General features: G+C 39.6%; 1 protein-coding gene, 1 long non-coding RNA gene and 1 other non-coding gene across 3 annotated transcripts; 1 reads left to right on the top strand and 2 right to left on the bottom strand.

Moving 5' to 3' along the window:
• The first annotated feature begins 88 nt into the window (after positions 1-88).
• Positions 89-6,882, top strand: LOC138405446 (uncharacterized). Its single transcript, XR_011239185.1, has 2 exons — positions 89-171; positions 6,811-6,882. It is a non-coding gene; the product is annotated as an uncharacterized lncRNA (long non-coding RNA).
• On the bottom strand, positions 935-1,016 carry trnas-gcu (transfer RNA serine (anticodon GCU)). Its single transcript has one exon. It is a non-coding gene; the product is annotated as a tRNA-Ser (tRNA).
• On the bottom strand, positions 1,305-7,963 carry LOC109626232 (Golgi phosphoprotein 3-like). The gene is made up of 5 exons (XM_020081968.2): positions 7,530-7,963; positions 6,983-7,114; positions 5,830-5,944; positions 5,104-5,264; positions 1,305-3,774 (listed from the first exon to the last, which is right to left on the bottom strand). The coding sequence occupies exons 1-5, from the start codon at positions 7,734-7,736 to the stop codon at positions 3,511-3,513; spliced, it is 879 nt and encodes a 292-aa protein (XP_019937527.1). The 5' UTR covers positions 7,737-7,963; the 3' UTR covers positions 1,305-3,510.
• Positions 7,964-15,093: the final 7,130 nt, after the last annotated feature.

The following is a 15,093-nucleotide window of genomic DNA, read 5'->3' as shown; positions in this document are numbered from 1 at the left end:
GGAAGCACAAGTGATTGTGAATCAGTTTCACCTGCTTTGGTGCAAATGAAAGTGACAACAGGTGTAGTGGAGAAGCAAAAACAGGACAATCCCCACAAAGGGAACGGTTTTACATGTGGTGGACACAGATAGCTGCTCTCTCCTCATCCTTCCTGACTGATTCTTCTCCAGGTTTGTGTTCTTCTAGTGTCCTTATCACTACTGGTAGCATGAGGCCGTACCTGCAGCCAAATCAGGTTGCACAGGTAATCCAGCTTCTCTAGGATGGGACATCAAAATGTGCAGAAGCAAGACGGTTTGCTGTGTCTCCCAGCACGGTCTCAAGAGCATGGAGGAAATACCAGGAGGCCGGCCGTTACCCAAGGAGAGCTGGACAGGGCCGTAGAGGGGCATCAACCCAGCAGCAGGACCGATATCGTCAGGACATATAAATAAGATATCGGCTCTTTTGTGTGTGGAGATACAGGAGCAGCAGTACCAGAGCCCTCCAGCAGGTGTGCATGTTTCCAACTAAACTGTCTTGACTCCATGAGATTCAGCCTGTGATTTAAATTTGAACTTAGATTTTCAGGGTGGTTTTGAATCAAGCCCTCAATGGATTAATGAGTTTGGTTTCCATTGACCATTGTTACATCATTTTGCTCTTAACAAATTATACAATGTACGTCAGTAAAGATTTTCAACTTGAATAATTCATCAAAATCTGATGTGTGATTCTCACAATTTGTTGAGGAGCATATAATAATTATATATTATATACTATATAGCTAACATTTTCTATATAAACACATATTTTACATCTGTACAGGTGCTTGTAGGTGGATTTTTCACAATAGGGTCACATATCAGATGTTAGTTCCACTGTGGGACAATTAAACAAACACACCCTCATGATGTCATCGTGGAAATACTGTAAACAAACAAAGATTAACCCCGACGAGGATGGGATTCGAACCCACGCGTGCAGAGCACAATGGATTAGCAGTCCATCGCCTTAACCACTCGGCCACCTCGTCCTGTTTTCCACTCATCCTATTCGAGGGATTCGAATACACTGTCATGCTATTTTACTGCTATAATTATTCAATTCATCTTGAGGATTCGAAAAATTCTGTTTTGTTCATCAAAGAATCTAAGATTTTTTTTGTTATGTTAAAAGGATATTCTCTCAATTAAGAACCTGTAACCTCAAAATATTTGTATGTGTTAATTATAATGCCTCCGAATATTTGGAGATTGTTTTTCTTTCAGTTAAATTATCATCTAATGAAGTAATATAAAAGAAGACAAGAGCAGAACATTGCTAAATTCAGGCACTTAAAGGATCCTTACTTTATTTTGTGTGGTAATACAAAAGCATACAGAACTATAGAGGATAGGAGAGAAGATCCCTTTCATTGAATTCCATTAGATCGTACACATAAAATGACATATACAAGCCTTTTTCTGTAGCTACATCCACAAGTACCCCAGCCCTCCACCAATAGCATGCATGGTCTCTTTGCAGTAAACAGATCTCAAGAGTTCTTCATACCTACAGATGTTTTGTAGTATAAAAAAAACAACCTGACAGCAATATGCCATGTCACAATAGATGATATAGCTTCATACATGTATCACACCAATCAAACCAGATTGATGTTTACAATTGTGACTTTATATGATAACAGGAGTTTTCCCAGACCTGCACTAAAGCACGTTAGGACTGCATGTTGTTCAGTATTAAACTAGGATTCATCTGGGCCCCGTCAACTGCAGGTATAAATCAATACAACACACAATAGGTGGAAATTATAATGTGACATACAAACTGAGAAATACAATTACATTGCAAGAGAGAAACTTAAAGACTGGGTTCACCCAGATTACAAAATGCATTGTCCTCACGTTCCTCTGTTGTTATCTGATGGTATAAACCACAGGACATACTGTTCATCGTTCTCATAGGGGCAATCTCTTTATCTTTCTTTAGAAAATCATTCCGTTAAGTCTGTGGAATAGTCACAGGGAAACTCCTGCATGACATGTTGCATTTGGATCCTATTTACTGCTGATCTAGAAATTCATTTCACCCTCATTGCATTAGAATAGGAGCAGATATCTAAGAGGCGAGTGTGTCAAAACTAAATATATCACAGAAATTATCTGCAAGGCTTGATACCACTAGTGTTACCTAAGAAAATATATATAGATTTTTATATATAATTTGGGTGAATTAACCCTTTAAACGTTTTTTCTAAACTGAAACTAGCACATTTGGCTAAGAACTCCCAGCCCTGCTAACCATCAGATTGTAAATCTAATGTGGAATTTCCACAAAGATCCAAACCTGAACAGACTGAATAGCTGCTTTTCCCCCACGTCTTCACAGAGCAAGTCACACTTAAAAATAGTCCAGAGGAATGATTTTAGAGTATTCATCATCAATAGAGATCAATAACTGTAATGAGATCTCTTTTTTCTTTACCATGGATGCTAAGGTTAATATCTCACAATCCCATCTTCACAAGTGGGTTACTCAACTCAAGAATAATCCCTATAAATACTATCCAACCTACAGGGCTATTGACTGTGCAAAAGAGTTGATAACTGACAGACTAGTCAACATAAATAAAAATGGAAGACGCGTCTTGTATGAACACAAAATGGCATGGACCCTTGCTAAAGAGAAGCGACCTAATATGATAAAAGATATTCTTTGACTCAAGGTTTAATTCTTCATTCAGGTCAGTCGATGAGCACCAAATTACCCAGCTCATCCTTGATGATGCGAGAACTGATCTTGCGTTTATATCAGTCCTCACTCTCCTCCCCACAATGCAATGAGGAAGAAAGGAGATGGAAGGGAGTCAGTCAAGCGTTCAGGTAATTTGCGAACAGTAACCCGAAGCATGCTCTCCCAACACAAGTGGGAATGAGTAGGTGGAAGCAGGAGACCTGCGTGAGTGCAAAGAGCGCCAATAGCTTGCTATCCATTATCCTTGCATAAAGAAGCATGGGGAAGAGTGTGGAGACCAGGGTTTGATTCTGGTCAGGTCTTGCAATGGAGAGATGATGTTTCCTTTGTGTGGAAGGGAAAATTGGCCTCAGTCATAATCTTCATATTCACCATGACTACTTCTGCCATCTGCTTTGTTCTTTGATGCCGTCTAACATTAACAGAAGCCCGACTGTTCGTAGAGTCAGTGTTTCCAAGTAAACCCAGCCTCGTAGGGACAGATCACTTTCCTCACTGTGAAAAAGCAGCCAGTCACTTTTAATTTAGAGACTTTTCCAGCCAACCAAATGTGACTTGGTGAGGCCCACCACCAATCAGATTGCACTGGGTTAATATTCACTAGCCCCTCCCCCCGCCCCCCAAATGTCCTCCGGAATAGATGTACAGTACAAACAGGCTCCCCGACAGATTGTCTCATTAAAGTGAAGTCTGTCTGATTTAAGTGAAGTCCTTCAACCAATTAAATAACACAGACCACAGCCAGATCTTCCAGTCCAACCAGTCAGGTGTTTTCATTTAGTAAACGCAGCCACGACAGCCCACATGAGTTCGTTGGCATTGGGCTTTGCGCTCTCTTTCTCCGGCTCCAGCTCAAGCAGAGTGTGGACTCTTTTCATGCCCAGGTCGTACTGGTCATCTTGGAGCGGGGCGAAGGCATTCTCCAGAACATCTGACGAGTGCGCCAGAAGGATCAAAGCCAGGATCCGCTTGTCCATGCGGTTGGGGTCGTTGACCCACTTCTCCAAAACAGACTCCTGGACCTTCTTGACAAGGCGCTGCAGGGAACAACAGGAATATGTGTTTTACATGCATCAAGTTTAAGCTTTAAATACCTTAAAAGTCCAGTGTGTAAGATTTAGGTGAAAGGGAACTATTGGCAGAAATTTAATATAAAATAATTCTTTTACCCTAGAAAAGGCAATTTATATTTAAATACTTTATATTTACATGGAGGGAGTCCTCTCTATGGAGGCCGCCATGTTTTTTACATTAGTCCAGAGTGGACAAACTAAACACCTTTTGAGTTTTTATGACAATTAAAGGCTACCACAGGTTCTTTTTCATGTTTGGAAGGAGAGGGTGAGGTGAGTTCAGCTGCAAAATGCAACTTCAACACTAAATATCGCTAAATTCTACACACTGTACCTTTAACTATGTGAAGGAAATAGTAATTAAGCAATATTAAAGCAGTAGTTACATGTATTATACAAGTATTTAATTTATTGCCAGAATTGAGATGAAAAAACAATACTGCTCTAATAACTGTTTTCAATATGGAACAGCAGCCTGCAGATGGCTAGCTTTACTTAGCATAAAGAACGGCCACTGTGGTAAACAACAGCATGTCAGTTAATTTCATACTTACATTTTCAAATATGAGATATCATTTTAACAGTGGCAAAATCATTGTAAATAAGTGAGGGAAAACAGTATGTGCTTTGGGTTCTAATATATTTTTATGACAGCATTCATCACTGACAATCCCAGCCCCCAGCAACAACTTTTCCCTGACACATTTCCCGTCCTGTGTGGTTCACCCTTCCCCACCTACAAAATTCAATTTGGCTTCTCTATGCTGCTCTCTGTGTGTTGAAAAACTATTTCTCAGACCAGACATTAGTGTAAACAAACAGCAGTGAGAAAAACAGCAGTTTTTGCTTCAGAGTGTTTGTTTGGTCGCATGCTGAGGTTCAGGAACCGACGTGTGTTAATGTTTGTAGGTTAGAAAAGACACAATCAGTTTTAAACCAACATTGAAGTGATAGCTCGTGAGAATTGCTTGGTTTCTGATTGGTCAATAGAAACATATATGGTGCTAATCGTAAAAACCAAAAGTAATTTGCAGAGCAGACGTGTATGCTATAGCAGTAAAAACATGCACTTTAATTTCAGTTGGACTTTTATCTCGCAAGTTCAGTTCAAAGCTGCTGACGTTTAGGCTGAGACTAATTGTCAACCTCATAAAAGCTGAATAACCATGCTCGCAAACAATCATAAAGTTTTTTCTTATCAGTGAAAAACCCCCAACACTGATTCAAACTGATTTTCCTCCATTACTTGAAAAAGCTGTATTGACCTAAATGCACAACAAAGAGGCACTTTACCTGTTTAATGGAGCTGTTGGTGAGTGGATGTGTAGTCATGTCGAAGAGCAGGAAGTTCTGTTTCTCGGTGGTGAGGACGCCTTTCTCAACCAAGTTCTTAGCCAGACGCTCTCTAACATTTCTCAGCTGGTAGTGCAGCTTCAGGGGATTCCAGGTCTCTCCTGAAAGGAAACAGCACATCTGTTTTAAAACATTTCTGTGTATGTCAGCGTTGTTTAGTCACTTCAAAGTTTTGAGTCGTCTCTTGGTGGAGAAAAGTGTGAAGTCATGTTAAGTAACTTAAAAGATGTTTATTCTGCTGATTCCAAATTAATTACTTTACATTTTGGATGAGTGGTGTTGATGGTTCGAATAAACTGTGATTGATCTTATCAATGAAAAGTTTAAAAAAAATTAAATTACACTGATAAAGTCTACATGTATAAAGGTGACATTTTCAAGTTTCTTGTTTTGTCCTTCTGAGATAAAAAAAAACTAACGAGATACATTCAGTGTATTGTCATGTAGGACAAAGAAAGCAAGAAATGATCATATGTAAGAAGCTGGAACCTGCAAATATTTGACACTGTTCCTTTAAAAACTGTGTAATTGATGCTGCTGCTTGATTTTACACCTGTCAACTACTTGGGCAAACAGTGCACCTAGAAATGTAAGAAGTGTGAACATGAAAATGAAATAAGGTCACATGCTCAACAAGTGACTCAGTGGGCAGCGTTTTTATCTCACCACTCAATAGCTCTATCCAGCTCTGGACCGTCTCTGGAGGCTGGGTTTCTTTTACGTGCTTCAAGGCCTCGTCCAGCAACACGTCTCCCGTCGGAGCGTCTGACTTGCAGATCACCTTGGCAAACATTTGTAAAACATATTTGAAATACGATGGCTGACAACGCCTCTTATTAAGCAAACACACACCTAGACTAAATCCTGCATGAGCAGGAATCTCTACAAATGATCTGGTATGTATCAGTACGCTTTTCAGCTACAGGTTTAGCAAGGGGTTGGATTGCTTAGCAATGTGCAGACAACCGGTCTCTACAGGAGAAATAAGTCCTATTGTTAACGAGTTCAAAAGCAAGCCAGGCTACACTGATATACAACCTGCATAGTTTTCTTCTCAACACCTGTAGCAGTACAATTACTACATCAATATTTAATGTAGCAGCAACACCACCGTGGCTGTGTCAGTTTGACTTTGCTCTTGTAAACTTATTATGTCTTTTATAATCTTGTGAATTTATTCTGGTAAAAAAAAAAATTGTTCCTGTAAAACTTTTTTCTTCTAATTTCAACTTTTCTTCCCACAATATTGCAACTTTATTGTTACAACCACTTTATTGAAAAATTACGACTTTACTCTTATAATATTATTACATCTTTTTGTAATATAACAAATCTACTTCGGAAATATGACGACTTTTTCCTCGTAAATGTACTACTTTCTTTCACGATATTACAAAGTTATTGTTACAACTGTCTTGAAACATTAAGACTTGATTCTTGTAAACTGAGTCCTTCTTTTGATAATTTAACTAATTTACTCATGTAATATTGTGACTTTTCCCCAAAATGCTATGACTTTATTCTTGAAAACTTTATCATAATATTACACATTTTGTGACATTGTTTCTCGTAAAGTTACGACTTTTATCTCAGAATATTCTGACTGAATATTCTATGATTATGATCTTTTCCTCTGGAATAAATCAGGTAAACTACTCCAGCAGCTGGGGACTCTGACGGAGGAGAAGTTCCCTCCAGCTCGCCACGTCTGTCCTGCTCCACCCAGCCCACCTCAGTCCCCTCTGGCCTCGGCCCTGGTTGCTTTACCTCCACCAGACGCGCTGACTGTTTACCTCACCACACCAGCGCGGTGCCTCACCTTCCTGGACAGCAGGCTTCTCCTCCTCACGCCGCAGGCCTCCAGCTGTAGCCTCCCTCTGAGAGCCAGCTCCACCAGCATGCACCCGCGAAGTCCGGAAGAAATACAGTCGTTCCAGAAAGACGTGTAGCCCTGCGGAGAGGAGGAGGAGGAGGAGACGCACAAGGTGAGCGAAGGTGCGGAACTTGTTTACTTTAGGTGACGTGTTAGCAGGCCGGTGTGTGAGTTGTCGACCAGGAGTCAGGTCTTCGGGAAAACTACCCCGGAGCTGGTGCACCGGTCGTTTCACCTCTTGACTCGGCTGCACACATAAGCAGCCACGCGTTAGTAAATGTTGACAATGTGAGTTAGTGACACGCTGCCTCGCAAACATTGGCTAACTAGCTTCATGTTACATTTTTACACCAGCAAACTTCCCCCTTTCTCCACCAAACAAACCCGGGAACAGTTAGCCACCGCCGGGATTAGATCGATCAGCGAGACGCTAAGCGGAGCGACACTGTGTTGATTAAGTTACAAGATTACAGATTGACCAGCGAGCCCGCACCTCTCGGTCCTTGAGGCCCAGCAGCAGCACCTCCTCCATCAGTGTGAGCCTGGTCTCCTTCGAGTCCCCCTTGTCGTCTTCTTCCTCCTCCCCGCGGCGCGCCTCCTCCTCCTCCCCGCCGGACTCCCTCTCCTTGTCGGCGGCGCTGCGGATGGCCTCGGTGCGCCGCTGGACGAGGCCCGAGGTCCTCTGCGTGAGCGAGTTCATCGCGGCTGCGGCAAATCGAGCGGATGCGGGGAGAAGCGGCGACCTGGACCGGCAGGCGAGCAACACGGCATGAAACCCGGGGCGAGGGTGAGGACGTGGGGACTGCGCGGGGGGTCGATCGGATCAAGACGGCCGAGTTCTTTAAGCTCCGCTCGGGATTCCTGCTCCGACTCTTTCCACTTCCTGATCCAACATGGTGGCCGTGTCAGTGACGTCGGAAAGCCTGTTGCCTTCACGGTAATCTGAAACTGGACAACTGAAAGTTTTAGAAATTACATTCGCATAACCCACTCTTGAAATAAATGTGACCCCTGCAGCGGGTACACATAAAAATCAGCCTCTTTACATATAAACTAAAATATAGAAAATAATAATGATAACAATAAGGCATATGCAGTTTGGCTACCTATTAGAAGATTATTATTATTATATCTGATGATATAACAATGTTGACCCTTGGTGTACACAATCATACCTAGACTATTTATAAAATAAAGTATTAATGCAAAATATGTTATGTATGTATTAATATAACAGCTTTTTATTCGTAATAATATAAAGATAACTTTGAAACTCAAATACCCACTGGGGGCTTTGTGCAGTACAGTCTATCAGCACTAGATGGAAGCATAGGTTTGTTTATGTTTCTTCCTCTGTTGCTGGAAAGTGATGCTGCTGCATGTTCTCTGTGAATCAGAGGAAATAGGAAAAGGCGTTCAGATACTTGTATTGTTCTTTGTTGTGCACATGTTGTCATCTGTTGTATAATCATATAAAAGATATGCCCTAGATTATTTAATATAAGAATTGATAGTTGTTACAATATCACCACAGTCATACAGGTTTATAATCTTACTTTACATCACATTAGTGTTACTTCTTAACTTGGAATTAGTGGTGGGCACTGAAACAAATATCAGTCATTATTTTCCTTTTCATCCATAGCAATATAACAATAATCCAATGTATATATTGATGTAACACATAACGGATTGACCTCAGATTTGTGAAGTGTTTTTGCTGTCATTCTCTACTCGTGAAGAAAACCACAAACAATCAGTCTTAAAACTTAACAGAAACAATAATGTGATATTTGTAATGATAATAATCGATATCAACTGTTACACAAATGTTTATCTTGATATCATATAACATAGCCCTATACTTGTAATGTCATGTGTGGTGTGTTTGTTACAGTACTGTGCACTTATGTTTATTATATTCCCATCCACCATTTAATACAGTCAGACAGGCATCTGATCAAATTCAGCAAAGCAAAGAGCCCAAACAGTCATGAAGAATATAGAAAAAGCATCCCTGCTGGGGAGTACTGTATGAGTTGGCTGCATGTCAGTTATTGCCACTTCATCATTGGCAGACGTCCATTGTTGATGATGACGATGAAGCAAATAAACTACTAAACGTCCTCCACCTGACCTTACACTCCCCTCCCACTTTCTCCTCTCCAGACCTCTATCCATCTTGTCCAAGTTACTTTGTGATATGAGGCCAAATTAGTTTTGAAGGCTTGAGGAAAGGAGTGGTGACAGAGTTCAGGCAAAACCCATGAAATCAGGCCTGGATTGTTAGTCAGTCCAATGGAAAGGAAGAGCAAAGGCACAAGTATAATATTAATGAGCCAGCATACACAAAACCTGGGCCCAACATTAAGCAGGAACTAATTGGGTCTAGTTGTTATAAATGCTATCAGTTACATCTGTGCTTTTCTTGCTATTACATCAAATATCTTCCATCAAAAACATCCTTCTACTCACCACAAGAAACAAAAGTCCCAGCCATGACTATACCAATAAATTAAAACATCCATGTTTTCTATTGTTTGGTGTTTTTTCTCCAAAACTAGAGCATGGGAAAAGTTGCTTTTAGTTTTCATTATAAAAACTAAACGTGAAGTCATATTCACATAGGCTGGGTAAAAGCAACAATAACACATGTTCAAGAAAGTAAAAGGAAACTTCCAATAACACGTAGAGGTTGTGAAAGGGCCTTGTAAAAATTGGTATTGTCAAGTTATCATGCTTTTAATACCAGTGGTTAATGTGTTCTTGAATGGTTGTAAACATTACAGGAGTCATTAAACTGCAGGAGTTTTTTTAACACGGCGCATTTATAATCCTGAAGCTACAATTCCTGACTTATATATATCCTGTGGTTAAACCCCCATGACTCTTATTGTTGCAGGTCGCACAGTGAGCATATGTAGCCTATAGATTTCATTATTTAAAAAAACTTTGTTATGCATAAAACTTCTCCAGCGAGGGAATTTAACTGAATAAATTAGGGCCGACATCACGAAGTATGTTCAGTGAGATTTATTTATCATAACAATGTGTCTCAATGTTAAAAATCATTCCGCTGTTGAATATGTGTTCTAGCGTTGCTGCTGTGAGCCTGCATTCAGTCTGTCAGTGAGGACGAATCCCTCTGGAGACGCTGCTGTCCTTGTATGGTCAGTTGTCTCAGGTATCTGGGGGCTCAAACCCCACCAGCTGTGAAACATTAACAGAAAACAGCAGCGTGCACTGACTACTGCATTTACCGTTATGATTCCCCAAATATCTGATACCACAACCCACACTCCTCGTTTTCACAGCACGTCCAAGCTGTGGTTTAAGAATTAAACAAAGACCAGAGGAATAAACATTATTAACATGATTGATTATTAGGTTATGAGGGGTTAAATTAAGTAAACACTGCTGATGATTAGGCCGTGCTGTTAAAGGTTCATGGTGTGATGTGTCTGTTTCCCTCAGACAGACTATAAATATCAGCAAGAGTTTCTGAACGGTAATGAATGAAGAAGACGATTTGTGGCACGTCCCTGCTCCGGGGCCAGGACCTCTCAAAAAGTGAGTTCAAGTTCCCGATTTTAATTCTGTTTAACCTGTTTCTCACAAAGCTTCACATCAGTGACAAGCCCAGGATTTTGAGAATCCAGATATAATAATAGGAAGGAAATGAGCTTTGTAGTCAAAATATGATCTCATTCAGCAACAGCAGATGAGGAACGAAGGGATTTAATCAGAGATACGATGATAATGTTGATTCCCTGTGGGGGAATGAGGTCACTGCTGAAGCAAACACTGTTACAATGAGGTTAAAGCAATGCAGCAATCAAATTTAATTATATTTATGTTTTTTAGTGTATTAAGTATTGAGTGTATATAGAAAATAAATGGATCCCTAACAGTTTTCTCATAAAAAAATAAAATTTTTCAAATATTTTCATATAAAGTATTATTATATTGGAAGTATAAGATATTTTTTAATTAAAAAAATCATATGGAAAAGTATTTTTCTATTACTTTATTGGGAGAATAAGATAATATCTAATGCACACAAGAAAAACTTGCATGCTTAACATTGTAAGTTGTTATTTTTTTAATCCATACTGGACTCCTGTAACTCCATGTGTCTCCTCAGCTGAGCGGTGAGGAGGTCAATGTTTTAATGTTTACACCTGTAATCCTGAACTAAAACTGCTCCTGTACATTTGTTCTGTAGCATAAATGACGGCAGCAGAACTCAGTGTGAACTTGAGCCTCAGCAAACATTGTTAACCCAATAATCCTTTGCGCCCTGAAGGATTTCAGTTCATAATAAACAGAGACTCTGTTTCTACCATTGTGGTAGATATACTGTATATAAACTACCGTCCATACTGCACATGCCTGTGGTGCCTTTTTCAGGCATTTCTTGGGCTAAGAGCTTGCACCTGCATATTATAGACATAACCCAGATGAAATGTTTAAGCTAACCTTCCTACAAACAATTAATTCCCGCTTTCCTGATTCAATATTTTTCTGTTTACCGTAAAATCATGCTATAGTAATTCTGTTTGATCGGTGGATACAACCTACAATAAGCAGTACAAAAGTACATTTACTCATTCTATACTAGACATACTAACAATTTTGAAGTATTTACATTTTTTGCCACAACCCACTACAGTTTATGTTTGTTGTTTTTAGTCCACTTCATTTTGCTGCACTTCAATTAACAATGTCATAATAGAATCTGAAATTAATGCCAGTACTTTCACACTTTTATTTGAGTAACACATATTTACTGCACAATATTTTGACTTTGTACTAGTTTATTTTAAGGTCCTCTCTGGAAAATTAAACAGTGAAAGTCGTGCATTTAAAATATGACCTAAGTATAATATTTGTGACATGTGCTGCAAGTAAAATTACTCAGTGTAAAAAAATTCCCATATACTGCGATTATTATTATTTTATCATCGAATAAATTACTGATTAATCACAGCAGTTTACTGCTGTTGTCGCTCAATGTGAAGATTATTATAACTGCTTTGATATTGAGTGCAACTTGTTTCATAAGGTCATAATGTAAAATGTTAATATTGCAAAATATACTACGTTATTACATATTATATTTCCATTTGAATTGCTGTTCAGTAAGGTTATAAGCTAACGTAAAATAAAAATAAATTACAGTCTACCACCCAAACATTTTCTCCTCCCTTATTGCATCGTATAGTCAATCTCTGAAGTCACAGCTTGTATCACACAAACTGATAAAAGAATCTTCCTGAGAAAGTCATAACACATCAGAAACAGTCTACTAGTAACACTGTCTTCTTGTCTGACGTTAAGAAGCTCCTTAAGTATGGCTTTAAAAATTCCCTGGAGTGATGATTCCACTGGCCGTCGGAAATATGCTCAGTGTAAACAACCATCTCTGCTATCACCACAGCCAAGACAGTGGACCGACACTCTGACCATGTAGGTAGCATATTTGCACACGGTCCAAGACGACAAGAAGCTCGAGCATCAAAACGTTGGGTCTGGAAAGAGTCTAGTAGTAAATGTACTTGTGAAAACGTCTGAACAGATGTAAAGAAAATATTAAACTAAAGAGTAAAGTTTAATATTTAGAGCAGAATAAGAAAAAATCAATATAAAACCCTGACTCCACAATAGCAGATGTCAGTTAAATGTACTAAAAATGTGAAAACAAGCAGAAGATGTCTAGATCATTTAAATATGTAAACATTATACTTGACATGAATCTTTTCTGACATATCAGCTCATCAGCTGCTACCCCACTGACACTATTAATAAACCTTTGGGTTCCTGTGAAGCCTCCCAGAGATGTGTGGTTTCAAATGGCCCGCACCAAACATCTGCATTTTTCACTTTGTACCATTTTGCTCACTGATCCTGCAGTTCTGCTCTTGACAAGGAGTCTAAATCACTCCCCAGAGCTTTAAAGGAGGCCACACTCGGGCCCATATTGGAGCCATTTCCTGTCTCTGGAGTGGGCAAAGGGTTGACCCTTAGTGCCCCATCTATATAAATGCACAAGAACACGCTCACATACACACATGCACACACACTATTTCAAGACAACACCCCCACAGAGAGAACAAGGGGAGTCACTTACCATCGCGCTGCTCTAAGTGAATTACGGAATCTTTCAATTGCCTGCTATGCTGCATCTCACTGGAGAATAATGGCTGAGAAAATATAATTATATTTAATAGCTTGCGATATTCTGAAGCCCCAGTGAATACTCGAAAGGCTGAGAAAAAGCAGAATCACAATTTTGGGATAGTGTGGGGAAGGTTCGAAAATGAAGATCCTATCAATTTTCTCGCAGTTCGCTACAATAATAAGAAACAAGATAGTCAAAGAGGCCGACCTGCACGAAAATAATTGGAGAATAAAGAGTCACATCTGCAACGTTCTCCGTGGATTATATTGTTTCTGTGGTTTGCGCTGGTGTGAACTTCAACGTAGGGTGAAACAGAAGCTTCGTGCAATTCGTAGTACGATTATGATCGCAGCACGTCCAAGGACACGCTGGCTCTAGGGTAAAAAAGAAAGTGAAAGACGGAGAATAATGAGGTGAAAGAAAGCCAGCAGAGAAAAAACAAAGTCTACTCCAACATCTGCTCCGGCAATAGGCACAATTACGGGAAGTGCTTTAGCTTTGCCCCATTCACAGTGACATGAACAATAAACACAGCAGTGAGGCAATACATCCATGGTGTATAATACAACTGACCAAAGACCAATGTAACTTCTCTGCAGGGGCTTGAATTCATGTATTGAAAAGCTGAAATCTAGGACACAGATCCGTAGGAAGTCTTCTATCACGTACATTCGACTGAATAAGCTGTTGTCCCACAATCAGGCAAACATAAGAAAACATTAGACTTTAAAGAAGAATGTTAACACACACTAATCTTCCCTTTTAAAGGTTTCCTAATTTGAACAGTTCAAGTTAAATAAACAGCTGGAGTTACCTTCATTATTATTGCACGTTAATTAGCCACATTTTGTTTAAAGCAACTTTAATTGGTGATTTATAATAAAACTGTATCATGTGAAATCTATCTGGCAGATGCATCGTTGTTAAAAAACCAGCCACTAGGGATACTCTTTTGCGTAGTTCTAGTGCCAGTCCCAAGCCCGGATAAATGGTGAGGGTTGCGTCAGGAAGGGCATCCGGCGTAAAACTTGTGCCAAAACAAACATGCGGATCACAAATAGGAGGGGTAGTGGATATATTGGCAGATGATCCGCTGTGGCGACCTCGAAAAGGGAGCAGCCGAAAGATGAAGAAGAAGAAGATGCATCGTTGTTAAAGAGCTAAGCTCATTGAAAGTCCTGCCTCCTCCATGTTAGCAGATGGCACCAAACTAAAAAGTCAAAGTGCACGTTAATAGAATTTTTCTCAAAGATAGTTTCTGTAATTTTGGTAGCTCTAATCACACCGAATTCACATTGGTCGATTGCGTACATCAGCAGGACCTCATTACTGCAGCTCCATGGCTGCTACTGTGCAGACTCTGATTCCAAATGTGCAAAAATAAAATTTAAATATCTGGATAGTGGTAGGAAGTGGAGCCCATGTTTATAAACAGTCAATGGCGATGCACGTCAATGTTGCAATAAATAAATAAATCGGTTATTAGGTTTGTGTTTGTCAAAGGCAGATTAAACAGCAGCTACTGTGGATTTAGCTGCTAAACGTAACAAAAATACAAGCAGAGAGGTGTGGTCAGAAAAGTTATTTGACCGATATTTGTAGTTTTTGCTTAAACTGTGAACAAATGAACTTAACTCTGTGTTAATTATAGAATGTAAGTGTCCCTTATGTTGTAATGCACATTCTAAGAGTCATTATTTTTTGTGAAACGAAAAATTTATAAGGTTCTTTTTCTATTTAGCTTCCAAATATGAGTGATCCTCCCTTTCCTCTGTTCCCCCCCGGTAGATTTCTACAGGAAGCCTTAAACAATGGGACCACCAGAGGTTCTGAAACCCAGCTGTAAGAAACTCGATACACACACACACATATCAGT

Source organism: Paralichthys olivaceus, chromosome 18, assembly GCF_024713975.1.
Source record: "Paralichthys olivaceus isolate ysfri-2021 chromosome 18, ASM2471397v2, whole genome shotgun sequence".
In the NCBI taxonomy this organism is placed as follows: domain Eukaryota; kingdom Metazoa; phylum Chordata; class Actinopteri; order Pleuronectiformes; family Paralichthyidae; genus Paralichthys; species Paralichthys olivaceus.
The sequence above is the reverse complement of the archived record's forward strand: the minus strand, read 5'-3'. Positions and strand labels throughout refer to the sequence as shown.

Bases quoted from the DNA above. Each gene is read 5' to 3' on its own strand.
- LOC109626232 (XM_020081968.2), bottom strand. From the start codon at position 7,736: ATGAACTCGCTCACGCAGAGGACCTCGGGCCTCGTCCAGCGGCGCACC. The intron at 5,945-6,982 runs GTGAGGCACCGC...ATGTTTGCCAAG, and splicing joins GAAGCCTGCTGTCCAGGAAG to GTGATCTGCAAGTCAGACGC. The intron at 3,775-5,103 runs GTAAAGTGCCTC...TGTTCCCTGCAG, and splicing joins CCAACAGCTCCATTAAACAG to CGCCTTGTCAAGAAGGTCCA.